Source organism: Hordeum vulgare, unplaced genomic scaffold, assembly GCF_904849725.1.
Source record: "Hordeum vulgare subsp. vulgare unplaced genomic scaffold, MorexV3_pseudomolecules_assembly, whole genome shotgun sequence".
NCBI lineage: Eukaryota > Viridiplantae > Streptophyta > Magnoliopsida > Poales > Poaceae > Hordeum > Hordeum vulgare.
The window spans coordinates 1-15853 of NW_025422594.1; the positions used below are offsets into that span (position 1 = coordinate 1).

The 15853-nt window shown below is 36.7% G+C and overlaps 3 protein-coding genes and 1 non-coding gene across 4 annotated transcripts; 3 read left to right on the plus strand and 1 right to left on the minus strand.

Moving 5' to 3' along the window:
* Positions 1-23: 23 nt before the first annotated feature.
* On the minus strand, positions 24-94 carry TRNAC-GCA. The gene has a single exon. It is a non-coding gene; the product is annotated as a tRNA-Cys (tRNA).
* On the plus strand, positions 58-5236 carry LOC123420894 (DNA-directed RNA polymerase subunit beta). Its single transcript, XM_045107457.1, has one exon. The coding sequence runs from the start codon at positions 1260-1262 to the stop codon at positions 4488-4490; it is 3231 nt and encodes a 1076-aa protein (XP_044963392.1). The 5' UTR covers positions 58-1259; the 3' UTR covers positions 4491-5236.
* A 1533-nt stretch (positions 5237-6769) lies between these two features.
* Positions 6770-11917, plus strand: LOC123420893 (DNA-directed RNA polymerase subunit beta''). The gene has a single exon (XM_045107456.1). It carries the CDS (start codon positions 6786-6788, stop codon positions 11217-11219), a length of 4434 nt encoding a protein of 1477 aa, XP_044963391.1. The 5' UTR covers positions 6770-6785; the 3' UTR covers positions 11220-11917.
* A 91-nt stretch (positions 11918-12008) lies between these two features.
* Positions 12009-13347, plus strand: LOC123420900 (ATP synthase subunit a, chloroplastic). The gene has a single exon (XM_045107464.1). The coding sequence runs from the start codon at positions 12404-12406 to the stop codon at positions 13262-13264; it is 861 nt and encodes a 286-aa protein (XP_044963399.1). The 5' UTR covers positions 12009-12403; the 3' UTR covers positions 13265-13347.
* The last annotated feature ends 2506 nt before the right edge of the window (positions 13348-15853 follow it).

Genomic DNA, 15853 nt, shown 5'->3' on the forward strand with positions numbered 1-15853 from the left:
AAAACCTAAGTATTTTATTGATCAGGCGGCACCCAGATTTGAACTGGGGATAAAGGATTTGCAGTCCCCTGCCTTACCGCTTGGCCATGCCGCCAAAAAATCCGATCGAAAATCTAGAAAACAGCAAGTATTCATCCACGTTTTCTTACGAAAAGCCCCTTTCTTTTATTTTGAATATAATTAAACTTACTTTTTTCCAATCTTTTTCAAAAAAGATACTCCTGCTTTTTTTGATCCAGTTTCGATTATTCTCCTCGATAGATTCTATCTTAAAACATACATTGCTAACACAATAAAACTTCCCATTTCTTTCTATTGAGATGAAAAAGAAGAAAAGTGGATTTCTAGTCACAGGCTGCAAAATTCAGAACAAATTGGAACCATTAACTAGAATTCTCTTTCTTTTTTGAATTGCAGTAGTGAACTACTCTTAAATCGGTATTATCTCCCCCCCTTCAATTTCAATGGCATAATAAAATATTATGGCTTTATGCTTAATCCGTGTATAGGTGAACTTTAGGTCCGAGCAGCATTATTATCCAAAGATCCCCTTTATGTACATATCTCTATGGGGAATCGTGCTTTAATTTTTCAAAGTATTAAATTAAATATCTTGAATAAAAAAAGGAAATTTGCTCTGATATTAGAGTATAACCTGACTATCTTGGCCTACCCAAGTGAAATTACGATAAAAGAAAAGCATGGATATGGGGAGAGGTGGATAATTAGATTGGCATGTACTTAAAAAAGGGACTTACTTTATTTTAGAATTCCACAATGAAATACTTAATTTTCTAGCAATTATACTACTCCGATCCGAAATAAAAAAGAACCCTCAAATTATTTTTAGAAATTAAAGTAAGCACGCTATTCTAAATCGAAGTAAAGTAAAACTTTCTAGTGTATTATATTACGGCTTTATTACATTCATAGAAAGGGGATAAAATGAGAAATCTTTGCCATTCAATCTGATTAGAATATTATAAAGTATAAGTGGCATAATTTTTTTTGTAGGAATATTTTAGCAATTCATTTTCATTTCATTTGTACCCCTGGTAAACTAGAATTTTCGTCGAAATGGTCTCTATTCATATGTATGAAATACATATATGAAATACGTATGTGGAGTTCCCTAGAATTTCATGTGATTCAGTAAACAGAATATAGATTCCATGATTGCTAGATCAATCCGTAGGGATTGATGAAGAGTGAGCTGATAATGGAATTTTTCTTTGATAAACAGGAAACTTAAGATTAAGATGCTCCGGAATGGAAACGAGGGAATGTCCACAATACCCGGATTTAGTCAGATCCAATTCGAGGGATTTTTTAGGTTCATTAATCAAGCCTTGGCAGAAGAACTTGACAAGTTTCCAACAATTAAAGATCCAGATCACGAAATTGCATTTCAATTATTTGCGAAAGGATATCAATTGCTAGAACCCTCGATAAAAGAAAGAGATGCTGTGTATGAATCACTCACCTATTCTTCCGAATTATATGTATCTGCGAGATTAATTTTTGGTTTCGATGTGCAAAAGCAAACCATTTCTATCGGAAACATTCCTATAATGAATTCCTTAGGAACCTTTATTATAAATGGAATATACCGAATTGTGATCAATCAAATATTGCTAAGTCCTGGTATTTACTACCGCTCGGAATTAGATCATAAGGGAATTTCTATCTACACCGGGACTATAATATCAGATTGGGGAGGGAGATCGGAATTAGCAATTGATAAAAAAGAAAGGATATGGGCTCGCGTGAGTAGAAAACAAAAGATATCTATTCTAGTTCTATCATCAGCTATGGGTTCGAATCTAAGAGAAATTCTAGATAATGTTTCCTACCCTGAAATTTTCTTGTCTTTCCCGAATGCTAAGGAGAAGAAGAGGATTGAGTCAAAAGAAAAAGCTATTTTGGAGTTTTATCAACAATTTGCTTGTGTAGGTGGGGACCTGGTATTTTCGGAGTCCTTATGCGAGGAATTACAAAAGAAATTTTTTCAACAAAAATGTGAATTAGGAAGGATTGGTCGACGAAATATGAATCGGAGACTTAATCTTGATATACCTCAGAACAATACATTCTTGTTACCACGAGATGTATTGGCCGCTACGGATCATTTGATTGGAATGAAATTTGGAACGGGTATACTTGACGATGACGATATGAATCACTTGAAAAATAAACGTATTCGTTCGGTTGCGGATCTGTTACAAGATCAATTCGGATTGGCTCTTGGTCGTTTACAACATGCAGTTCAAAAAACTATTCGTAGAGTATTCATACGTCAATCGAAACCGACTCCCCAAACTTTGGTAACTCCAACTTCAACTTCAATTTTATTAATAACTACTTATGAGACCTTTTTTGGCACATACCCATTATCTCAAGTTTTTGATCAAACGAATCCATTGACACAAACTGTTCATGGGCGAAAAGTGAGTTGTTTAGGTCCTGGAGGGTTGACGGGGAGAACCGCAAGTTTTCGGAGCCGAGATATTCATCCGAGTCACTATGGGCGTATTTGTCCAATTGACACGTCTGAAGGAATCAATGTTGGACTTACTGGATCCTTAGCAATTCATGCGAGAATTGATCACTTGTGGGGATCTATAGAGAGTCCGTTTTATGAAATATCTGCTGAGAAAGCAAAAGAAAAAAAAGAGAGACAGGTGGTTTATCTATCACCAAATAGAGATGAGTATTATATGATAGCAGCAGGAAATTCTTTGTCCTTGAATCAAGGTATTCAGGAAGAACAGGTTGTTCCAGCTAGATACCGCCAAGAATTCTTGACTATTGCATGGGAACAGATTCATGTTAGAAGTATTTTTCCTTTCCAATATTTTTCTATTGGGGGTTCTCTCATTCCTTTTATTGAGCACAATGATGCGAATCGGGCTTTAATGAGTTCTAATATGCAGCGCCAAGCAGTTCCACTTTCTCGGTCCGAGAAATGCATTGTTGGAACTGGATTGGAACGCCAAACAGCTCTAGATTCGAGGGTTTCCGTTATAGCCGAACGCGAGGGAAAGATCATTTCTACTGATAGTCATAAGATACTTTTATCAAGTAGTGGGAAGACTATAAGTATTCCTTTAGTTAACCACCGTCGCTCTAACAAAAATACTTGTATGCACCAAAAACCTCGGGTTCCACGGGGTAAATCCATTAAAAAAGGACAAATTTTAGCAGAAGGAGCTGCTACAGTTGGGGGGGAACTTGCTTTAGGAAAAAACGTATTAGTAGCTTATATGCCATGGGAAGGTTACAATTTTGAAGACGCAGTACTAATTAGCGAACGTTTGGTATATGAGGATATTTATACCTCTTTTCACATCCGGAAATATGAAATTCAGACGGATACGACAAGCCAGGGCTCCGCTGAAAAAATCACTAAAGAAATACCACATCTAGAAGAACATTTACTCCGCAATTTGGACAAAAATGGAGTTGTTAGGTTGGGATCCTGGGTAGAAACTGGTGATATTTTAGTAGGTAAATTAACGCCTCAGATAGCGAGCGAATCATCATATATCGCAGAAGCTGGATTATTACGGGCCATATTCGGCCTTGAGGTTTCCACTTCAAAAGAAACTTCTCTGAAATTACCTATAGGTGGAAGAGGGCGCGTTATCGATGTGAAATGGATCCAAAGGGACCCCCTCGACATAATGGTTCGTGTATATATTTTACAGAAACGTGAAATCAAAGTTGGGGATAAAGTAGCCGGAAGACATGGGAATAAAGGGATCATTTCCAAAATTTTGCCTAGGCAAGATATGCCCTATTTGCAAGATGGAACACCCGTTGATATGGTCTTCAATCCCTTAGGAGTACCCTCCCGAATGAATGTGGGACAAATATTTGAAAGCTCGCTCGGATTAGCGGGGGATCTGCTAAAGAAACATTATAGAATAGCACCCTTTGATGAGAGATATGAGCAAGAGGCTTCAAGAAAACTTGTGTTTTCAGAATTATATGAAGCCAGTAAAGAAACAAAAAATCCATGGGTATTTGAACCCGAGTACCCGGGAAAAAGCAGAATATTTGATGGAAGAACAGGCGACCCCTTTGAGCAACCTGTTCTAATAGGGAAGTCCTATATCTTAAAATTAATTCATCAAGTTGATGAGAAAATTCATGGGCGTTCTACTGGGCCCTACTCACTTGTTACACAACAACCGGTTAGAGGAAGAGCCAAGCAAGGGGGACAACGAGTAGGAGAAATGGAAGTTTGGGCTTTAGAAGGATTTGGTGTTGCTCATATTTTACAAGAGATACTTACTTATAAATCTGACCATCTTATAGCTCGCCAAGAAATACTTAATGCTACGATCTGGGGAAAAAGAATACCTAATCATGAGGATCCTCCAGAATCTTTTCGAGTGCTCGTTCGAGAACTACGATCTTTGGCTCTAGAACTGAATCATTTCCTTGTATCTGAAAAGAACTTCCAGGTTAATAGGGAGGAAGTTTGATCGGAATAAATATAAATTCTTTTCTTATTTCTATTTTATGATTGACCAATATAAACATCAACAACTTCAAATTGGACTCGTTTCCCCTCAACAAATAAAGGCTTGGGCTAACAAAAACCTACCTAATGGAGAAGCCGTTGGCGAAGTCACAAGGCCCTCTACTTTTCATTATAAAACCGATAAACCAGAAAAAGATGGATTGTTTTGCGAAAGAATCTTTGGACCCATAAAAAGCGGGATTTGCGGTTGTGGCAATTCTCGAGCGAGCGGAGCTGAAAACGAAGACGAAAGATTTTGCCAAAAATGCGGGGTAGAATTTGTGGATTCTCGGATACGAAGATATCAAATGGGATACATCAAACTCGCATGTCCCGTGACTCATGTGTGGTATTTGAAAGGTCTTCCTAGTTATATCGCGAATCTTTTAGATAAACCTCTTAAGAAGTTGGAGGGCCTAGTATACGGCGATTTCTCTTTTGCTAGGCCCAGCACTAAAAAACCCACTTTTTTACGATTACGAGGTTTATTCGAAGAGGAAATTGCATCCTGTAACCACAGCATTTCTCCCTTTTTTTCTACCCCAGGCTTTGCAACATTTCGAAATCGGGAAATTGCGACAGGAGCAGGTGCTATTAGAGAACAATTAGCAGATTTGGATTTGCGAATTATTATAGAGAATTCTTTGGTCGAATGGAAGGAATTAGAAGACGAGGGGTATAGTGGAGATGAGTGGGAAGATAGAAAAAGACGAATAAGAAAAGTTTTTTTGATTAGACGCATGCAATTGGCGAAACATTTTATTCAAACAAATGTAGAACCAGAATGGATGGTTTTGTGCTTATTACCGGTTCTTCCTCCCGAATTGAGACCTATTGTTTATAGGTCTGGAGATAAAGTAGTGACTTCAGACATTAATGAACTTTATAAGAGAGTTATCCGTCGGAACAACAATCTTGCCTATCTATTAAAAAGAAGTGAATTAGCGCCAGCAGATTTAGTAATGTGCCAGGAAAAATTGGTACAAGAAGCCGTGGATACACTTCTTGATAGTGGGTCCCGCGGGCAACCGACGAGGGATGGTCACAATAAAGTATACAAATCACTTTCAGATGTAATTGAAGGTAAAGAGGGAAGGTTTCGCGAGACTCTGCTTGGGAAACGGGTCGATTACTCGGGGCGTTCTGTCATTGTTGTGGGTCCTTCGCTTTCATTACATCAATGTGGATTACCTCTAGAGATAGCAATAAAGCTTTTTCAGCTATTTGTAATTCGCGATTTAATCACGAAACGCGCCACTTCTAATGTCAGGATTGCTAAAAGGAAAATTTGGGAAAAGGAACCCATTGTATGGGAAATACTTCAAGAAGTTATGCGGGGACATCCTGTACTGTTAAATAGAGCACCTACTCTGCATAGATTAGGCATACAGGCCTTTCAACCCACTTTAGTAGAGGGGCGTACTATTTCTTTACACCCATTAGTGTGTAAGGGTTTCAATGCAGACTTTGATGGAGATCAAATGGCTGTTCATCTACCTTTATCCTTGGAAGCTCAGGCGGAAGCCCGTTTACTTATGTTTTCTCATATGAATCTCTTATCTCCTGCTATTGGGGATCCTATTTGCGTACCAACCCAAGACATGCTTATCGGGCTTTATGTATTAACAATTGGAAAGCGTCGAGGTATTTGTGCAAATAGATATAATAGTTTCAGAAACTATCCAAATTTAAAAGTCAATTACAATAATAATAATTCTAAGTATAGGAAAGATAAAGAACCCCATTTTTCTAGTTCTTATGATGCACTGGGAGCTTATAGACAAAAACTAATCAGTTTAGATAGTCCCTTGTGGCTACGATGGAACCTGGATCAACGCGTCATTGGGTCAAGAGAAGTTCCGATTGAAATTCAATATGAATCTTTGGGGACTTATCATGAGATTTATGCTCACTATCTAATAATGGGAAATAGAAAAAAAGAAATTCGTTCGATATACATTCGAACCACTCTTGGTCATATTTCTTTTTATAGAGAAATAGAGGAAGCCGTACAAGGATTTAGTCAGGCCTATTCATACACTACCTAAACAAGAAAGTTAGATTCGGCGATGCCCCTCCCCTTTGCTTTCGGGGGGCATTCCGATTTCCCTAGTATCATCATTATTTGCCACGCGAATCCAGATTGAGATTGAGGCAATTAAGTTAATTAAATTTTCGAATCACTGACTCAGGCCCATTGTCGAATCCTACTCAGCAATTGTCGAATCCTACTCAGCCGAAAAGGGGGTACTTATGTATGGCGGAACGGGCCAATCTGGTCTTTCATAATAAAGAGATAGACGGAACTGGTATGAAACGACTTATTAGCAGATTAATAGATCATTTTGGAATGGGATATACATCCCATATACTGGATCAACTAAAGACTCTGGGCTTCTATCAAGCCACTACTACATCGATTTCGTTAGGAATCGAGGATCTTTTAACAATACCCTCTAAGGGATGGTTAGTCCAAGACGCGGAACAACAGAGTTTTCTTTTGGAGAAACACTATTATTATGGGGCTGTACACGCGGTAGAAAAATTACGCCAATCTGTTGAGATATGGTATGCGACAAGTGAATATTTGAAACAAGAAATGAATTCAAATTTTCGGATAACGGATCCTTCTAATCCAGTCTATCTAATGTCTTTTTCAGGAGCCAGAGGAAATGCATCTCAAGTACACCAATTAGTAGGTATGAGAGGATTAATGTCGGACCCTCAAGGACAAATGATTGATTTACCTATTCAAAGCAATTTACGCGAGGGACTTTCTTTGACAGAATATATAATTTCCTGCTATGGAGCCCGCAAAGGGGTTGTAGATACTGCTGTACGAACAGCAGATGCTGGATATCTTACACGTAGACTTGTTGAAGTAGTTCAACATATTATTGTGCGTAGAAGAGATTGTGGTACTATCCGAGGTATTTCTGTAAGTCCTCAAAATGGGATGACGGAAAAACTTTTTGTCCAAACACTAATTGGTCGTGTATTAGCAGACGATATATATATCGGTTCACGATGCATTGCCGCGCGAAATCAAGATATTGGAATTGGATTAGTCAATCGATTCATAACTGCCTTTCGAGCACAACCATTTCGAGCACAACCAATATATATTAGAACCCCCTTTACTTGCCGAAGCACTTCTTGGATCTGTCAATTATGCTATGGCCGGAGTCCTACTCATAGTGATCTGGTGGAATTGGGAGAAGCCGTAGGTATTATTGCGGGTCAATCAATTGGGGAGCCAGGGACTCAACTAACATTAAGAACTTTTCATACTGGCGGAGTATTCACAGGGGGTACTGCCGACCTTGTACGATCCCCTTCGAATGGAAAAATCCAATTCAATGAGAATTTGGTTCACCCCACACGTACCCGTCATGGACAGCCTGCTTTTCTATGTTATATAGACTTGCATGTAACTATTCAGAGTCAAGATATTCTATATAGTGTGAATATTCCCTCAAAAAGCTTGATTCTAGTGCAAAATGATCAATATGTAAAATCTGAACAAGTAATTGCGGAGATTCGTGCCGGAACGTCCACTTTACATTTTAAAGAAAGGGTACAAAAGCATATTTATTCTGAATCAGACGGCGAAATGCACTGGAGTACTGATGTTTACCATGCGCCCGAATATCAATATGGTAATCTTCGTCGATTACCAAAAACAAGCCATTTATGGATATTATCCGTAAGTATGTGCAGATCCAGTATAGCGTCTTTTTCACTCCACAAGGATCAAGATCAAATGAATACTTATGGTAAAAAAGATAGGGAAATTCTTGATTATTCAACGTCGGATCGAATCATGTCCAATGGCCATTGGAATTTGATCTATCCTTCTATTTTTCAAGATAATTCAGATTTGTTGGCGAAAAAGCGAAGAAATAGGTTCGTCATTCCATTACAATATCATCAAGAACAAGAGAAAGAACTAATATCCTGTTTTGGGATTTCGATTGAAATCCCCTTTATGGGTGTTTTACGTAGAAATACTATTTTTGCTTATTTTGACGATCCCCGATACAGAAAAGATAAAAAGGGTTCAGGAATTGTTAAATTTAGATATAGGACCCTAGAAGAAGAATATAGGACTCGAGCGGAAGACTCAGAAGAGGAATATGAGACCCTAGAACACGAATACAGGACCCGAGAGGACGAATATGAAACCCTAGAAGAATCTAAATATGGAATCCTAGAAGACGAATACGAATATGAAACCCTAGAAAACGAATATGGGAGCCCAGAAAACAAATATGGGAACCCAGAGAACGAATATAGGACTTTAGAGAAAGACTCAGAAGAGGAATATGGGAACCCAGAGAGCAAATATAGGACCCAAGAGGACGAATATGGAACTTTAGAAGAAGACTCAGAAGACGAATATGGCAGCCCCGGGGAAAGCGGCGAGGAAAAATATGGTACTTTAGAGGAAGACTCAGAAGAAGACTCAGAGGACGAATACGAGAGCCCAGAGGAAGATTCCATCTTAAAAAAAGAGGGTTTGATTGAGCATCGAGGAACAAAAGAATTTAGTCTAAAATACCAAAAAGAAGTAGATCGGTTTTTTTTCATTCTTCAAGAACTTCATATCTTGCCGAGATCTTCATCCCTAAAGATACTTGACAATAGTATTATTGGAGTGGATACACAACTCACAAAAAATACAAGAAGTGGACTAGGCGGACTGGTCCGAGTGAAGAGAAAAAAAAGCCATACGGAACTCAAAATATTTTCCGGAGATATTCATTTTCCTGAAGAGGCAGATAAGATATTAGGTGGGTGTTTGATACCGCCAGAAAGACAAAAAAAAGATTCTAAGGAATCAAAAAAAAAGAAAAATTGGGTCTATGTTCAACGGAAAAAAATTCTCAAGAGCAAGGAAAAGTATTTTGTTTCCGTTCGCCCTACAGTGGCATATGAAATGGACGAAGGAAGAAATTTAGCAACACTTTTCCCGCAGGATCTCTTGCAAGAAGAAAATAATCTCCAAATTCGACTTGTCAATTTTATTTATCATGAAAATAGCAAGTTAACTCAAAGAATTTATCACACAAATAGTCAATTTGTTAGAACTTGCTTAGTAGTGAATTGGGAACAAGAAGAAAAAGAAAAGGCTGGTGCTTCCCTTGTTGAGGTAAGAGCAAATGATCTTATTCGCGATTTCCTAAGAATTGAGTTAGTCAAGTCCACTATTTCGTATACACGAAAAAGGTATGATAGGACAAGTGGAGGACCGACTCCCCATAATAGGTTAGATCGCGCCAATAGCAATTCTTTTTATTCCAAGGCGAAGATTGAATCACTTAGCCAACATCAAGAAGCTATTGGCACTTTGTTGAATCGAAATAAAGAATACCAATCTTTGATGATTTTGTCGGCATCCAACTGTTCTCGAATTGGTTTATTCAAGAATTCAAAACATCCCAATGCGATAAAAGAATGGAATCCTAGAATTCCTATTCTAGAAATTTTTGGGCCCTTAGGGGCTATTGTAGCTAGTATATCGCATTTTTCTTCATCTTACTATTTACTAACGCATAATAAAATCCTGCTAAAAAAATATTTGTTCGTTGACAATTTGAAACAAACCTTCCAAGTACTTCAAGAACTTAAATACTCTTTAATAGATGAAAATAAAAGGATTTCCAATTTCGATAGTAACATAATGTTGGATCCATTCCTTTTGAATTGTCACTTTGTCCATCATGATTCTTGGGAAGAGACATTGGCAATAATTCACCTTGGACAATTTATTTGTGAAAATGTATGTCTATTTAAATCGCACATAAAAAAATCTGGTCAAATTTTCAGTGTAAATATGGATTCCTTTGTTATAAGAGCAGCTAAACCTTATTTGGCCACTACAGGAGCAACTGTTAATGGTCATTATGGAGAAATCCTTTACAAGGGAGATAGGTTAGTTACGTTTATATATGAAAAATCGAGATCTAGTGACATAACGCAAGGTCTTCCAAAAGTGGAACAAATCTTTGAAGCGCGTTCAATTGATTCATTATCCCCCAATCTCGAAAGGAGAATTGAGGATTGGAATGAGCGTATACCAAGAATTCTTGGGGTCCCTTGGGGATTCTTGATTGGAGCTGAGCTAACCATAGCCCAAAGTCGTATTTCTTTGGTTAATAAAATCCAAAAGGTTTATCGATCCCAAGGGGTACAGATCCATAATAGACATATAGAGATTATTATACGCCAAGTAACATCAAAAGTGCGGGTTTCCGAAGATGGAATGTCTAATGTTTTTTCGCCTGGGGAATTAATCGGACTATTGCGAGCGGAACGAGCAGGGCGAGCTTTGGATGAATCGATCTATTATCGGGCAATCTTATTGGGAATAACAAGGGCTTCCCTGAATACCCAAAGTTTCATATCTGAAGCAAGTTTTCAAGAAACTGCTCGAGTTTTAGCAAAAGCTGCCCTACGAGGTCGCATTGATTGGTTGAAAGGCTTGAAAGAAAACGTAGTTCTGGGGGGGATTATACCTGTTGGTACCGGATTCCAAAAATTTGTGCATCGTTCCCCACAAGACAAGAACCTTTATTTCGAAATAAAAAAAAAAAATCTATTCGCGTCGGAAATGAGAGATTTTTTGTTTCTCCATACAGAATTAGTTTCTTCAGATTCTGACGTAACAAACAATTTTTATGAGACATAAAAACCCCCATTTAACATTTAACCCTAAGGATACATAAAACATATTTTTTACTTTACTAGACTTTTGAACTTAGAACACTAACAGGTTAAATTTTAGATTTTTAAGATTTTTATTTTAATAAGTAAAACAAGTCAGTTAATTCATTAAATTAAGGTTTTGTTTATACCATGTATCAATGTATCAATGGCCAACTCTTAGTACAAGGTTCTCTCAGAACAATTATTATTTTATTTATTTCAAGCTATTTCGGATCTTTCTTAATCTTCAAAAAGAAATAAATTCCGTAATGGAATGTTAGGATGAAAAAAAAAGGAAGTGTGGAAAAAATGACAAGAAGATATTGGAACATTAATTTGAAAGAGATGATAGAAGCAGGAGTTCATTTTGGTCATGGTATTAAGAAATGGAATCCTAAAATGGCCCCTTACATTTCGGCAAAGCGTAAAGGTACTCATATTATAAATCTCGCTAGAACGGCCCGTTTTTTATCAGAAGCTTGTGATTTAGTTTTTGATGCAGCAAGTCAGGGAAAAAGTTTCTTAATTGTTGGTACCAAAAAAAGAGCAACAGATTTAGTAGCATCAGCTGCAATAAGGGCTCGTTGTCATTATGTTAATAAAAAGTGGTTCAGTGGTATGTTAACGAATTGGTCGATTACGAAAACTAGACTTTCTCAATTTAGAGACTTAAGAGCGGAAGAAAAAATGGGAAAATTCCACCATCTCCCAAAAAGAGATGTGGCAATCTTGAAGAGAAAATTATCTACCTTACAAAGGTATCTCGGCGGGATCAAATATATGACGAGATTGCCAGACATTGTGATCGTCCTTGATCAGCAAAAAGAGTATATAGCTCTTCGGGAATGTGCCATTTTGGGAATTCCTACTATTTCTTTAGTCGATACAAATTGTGACCCGGATCTCGCGAATATATCGATTCCAGCCAACGATGACACTATGACTTCAATTCGATTGATTCTTAACAAATTAGTATTTTCAATTTGTGAGGGCCGTTCTCTCTATATAAGAAATCGTTGATTAAGAATATATAGTGAATTCTTGGACAACTGCGTAGATTTATGGAATGACTTACTATATCTTTTTTTGCATAGAATTTGTTTTGCATAGAAAAAAGAAGGGGAATATTGATATATATTAGAGGGTATTGATATATATTATGATCTGATGTGCTTTCTTGGTATCCTAAATATCAAATTAATAGTTCAAGTTGCTGAGTTGAGAAAGAGATGGTTGAATCAAAAGAATTCCTTTTTTGAAGTTCAATTTTTATCAGAGGACAATATGAATATTATACCTTGTTCCATTAAAACACTCAAGGGGTTATACGATATATCGGGTGTAGAAGTAGGCCAACACTTCTATTGGCAAATAGGAGGTTTTCAAATTCATGCCCAGGTACTCATCACTTCTTGGGTCGTAATTACTATCTTGCTAGGTTCAGTTGTCATAGCTGTTCGGAATCCACAAACCATCCCGACCGACGGGCAGAATTTTTTTGAATATGTCCTTGAGTTTATTCGAGACTTGAGCAAAACTCAGATTGGAGAAGAATATGGTCCCTGGGTTCCCTTTATTGGAACTATGTTCCTTTTTATTTTTGTTTCAAATTGGTCGGGTGCTCTTTTACCTTGGAAAATTATAGAGTTACCCCATGGGGAATTAGCAGCGCCCACGAATGATATAAATACTACTGTTGCTTTAGCTTTACTCACGTCAGCGGCATATTTTTATGCTGGTCTTAGCAAAAAAGGATTGAGCTATTTCGAGAAATATATTAAACCAACCCCAATCCTTTTACCAATTAACATCCTAGAAGATTTCACAAAACCATTATCGCTTAGCTTTCGACTTTTCGGGAATATATTGGCGGATGAATTAGTCGTTGTTGTTCTTGTTTCTTTAGTCCCCTTAGTAATCCCTATACCGGTCATGTTTCTTGGATTATTTACAAGCGGTATTCAAGCTCTTATTTTTGCAACATTAGCCGCAGCCTATATAGGTGAATCCATGGAGGGTCATCATTGAATTGACTAGTTTTGGAATATAGTATTTTTTTTTTCAGCTTAGCTCAATTCATGCATGGTTCCAGATAATCTGCTTGGTTGCAATAGTTAGAAATGCGTATGAATATATAGCCTAGAGTTGTAGGAGAGAGAATAGAATAGACTATATTATGGAATTTTCAAAGTATATATGCATTAAGGAGGGTGGAGTCAGGCTAGATCTATACTATAATAAATATCCTTAATATCTATAAGTGGAGTCCTCTTTTATGCGGGTTTCCACTTTAAGCAATGATTTTAGAATCCGATTCAATAGAAAATGAGAAAATATGCAAACAAAATAGAAGAAACAAATGTATATAGGATATTGATATTATATTATATATTCCTAGGTTAGATTCATTATCTAATCCGATATATGGATATAGAATTCCCTTCTATGTAGTTCGGACAATTCACATTTCAATTTGATTTCAATTTGTACTTTTTAGTTACTTTACTTCTCCCCAATAGAGCTTAGAAGTAAGAATTTTTTGGTTGATTGTATCCTTAACCATTTCTTTTTTTTTGACACGAGGAACTACTCACCATGAATCCACTAATTGCTGCTGCTTCTGTTATTGCTGCTGGATTGGCCGTAGGGCTTGCTTCTATTGGACCTGGAGTTGGTCAAGGTACTGCTGCAGGACAAGCTGTAGAAGGTATTGCGAGACAGCCAGAAGCAGAAGGTAAAATACGAGGTACTTTATTGCTTAGTCTAGCTTTTATGGAAGCTTTAACAATTTATGGACTAGTTGTGGCACTAGCGCTTTTATTTGCGAACCCTTTTGTTTAATCCTAAAAAAAAAAGTTCTTTCGATTTCGATTAGATACTTTTTTCTTTTTTTAGTAAATTGGTATTTGCTTCCGCAATTCCAATTATATCAATACTTTATTTAATTTACTCCTATTTATTACTCCTGGAATTATCTATTTATCGGGACAGATAATACCGCATTCTAGGAAGGGCTGAGTTGAGTATGATTAATTTAGAAGATATGCTCGCCTTCTTATTTCCCGTCCTTAGTTTAGGAAAGTGGAAAGTTTTTTCCTTTTATTTTAGGAATTTTGGGAACGGAACATTTCAACAAAGGAAGCCTTTCACCGGTCAAACAAGACCTAAGACTTAATCTAAAAGAAATTACTAGATTGAATCTATTTGCATTAAAAAAACCGATCAAAAAAGGGCGAGCGAAGTAAGTGATCGAAAAACTTTGTTCTTTGTTCGTCCTATCTATAAGAGGAGAGCATATGAAAAATGTAACCCATTCTTTCGTTTTTTTAGCTCACTGGCCATCCGCTGGCAGTTTCGGGCTTAATACCGATATTTTAGCAACAAATCTAATAAATCTAACTGTAGTGGTTGGTGTTTTGATTTTTTTTGGAAAGGGAGTGTGTGCGAGTTGTCTATTTCAAGAATAGATTGGATCTATCCGGCTGCACTTTAGAATATTTTTTAGTATTTTTCGGATAAATAAGAAAAGGGTGCACGATCTCGACGAATTACTTCTGAATAAATTCAGAAATCATATGGAAGAACCATAGCATTTCGCGACTCATTGGTAAATCAATTTTGATTCTCTATAAACCAAGAATGTGAGACCATTAACACGGTTAAAGCTAAACTGCTTGAAGTCCAGGCAAAAAGAGGTACTCTTTCTACAACTATATTAGTATTAGTACCGAATTTAAACGGGAAATAGCTAATGTAAAATTTATCTGATATAGAACACTCATATCGATAAAATGGTTTGAACTATTTACTAGAAAAAAAAAGAAGGGGCACCCTGCCCTTTTTTAACCAATGCCGAATCGACGACCTATGTATAAAAAAGAGAAATTTTTTGGATTTGAAGAAAAAAAAAAAAGAATTCTATTAATTTTCATTTTCCATTTATTTAGTTAGTTTTTCTTAATGAAATTGAAATTATTAACTAAAGGGCAAATATAAATAAAGAAACAACTTTGCTGACCATGATATATTTTTATCTAGGCGGAAGAGTCCTCTTAATATTTATCTAGTCTTATATAGGTTTCGGTATATTGAAATATAAACATAAAAAATAAGATAGAGGATAGGCTCATTACTTATACTTAAAAAAAGATATGGAAATTGCTATAGCAAAAAAAGAAAAAAAGGAGCGTGAGAGCCAAATGAATCGAAAGATTCATGTTTGGTTCGGGAAGAGATCATAAAAGTTGTAAACTTACAAAATAATCTACTTTCATTAAAAGATTTATTAGATAATCGAAAACAGAGGATCTTGAGTACTATTCGAAATTCAGAAGAATTGCGTAGAGGGACCATTGAGCAACTCGAAAAAGCTCGGATTCGATTACAGAAAGTCGAACTAGAAGCGGATGAGTATCGAATGAATGGATACTCTGAGATAGAACGAGAAAAAGCAAATTTGATTAATGCTACTTCTATTAGTTTGGAACAATTAGAAAAGTCTAAAAACGAAACCCTTTATTTTGAAAAACAAAGGGCAATGAATCAGGTCCGACAGCGGGTTTTCCAACAGGCCGTACAAGGAGCTCTAGGAACTCTGAATAGTTGTTTGAATACCGA

Bases quoted from the DNA above. Each gene is read 5' to 3' on its own strand.
- LOC123420894 (XM_045107457.1), top strand. From the start codon at position 1,260: ATGCTCCGGAATGGAAACGAGGGAATGTCCACAATACCCGGATTTAGT.
- LOC123420893 (XM_045107456.1), top strand. From the start codon at position 6,786: ATGGCGGAACGGGCCAATCTGGTCTTTCATAATAAAGAGATAGACGGA.
- LOC123420900 (XM_045107464.1), top strand. From the start codon at position 12,404: ATGTGCTTTCTTGGTATCCTAAATATCAAATTAATAGTTCAAGTTGCT.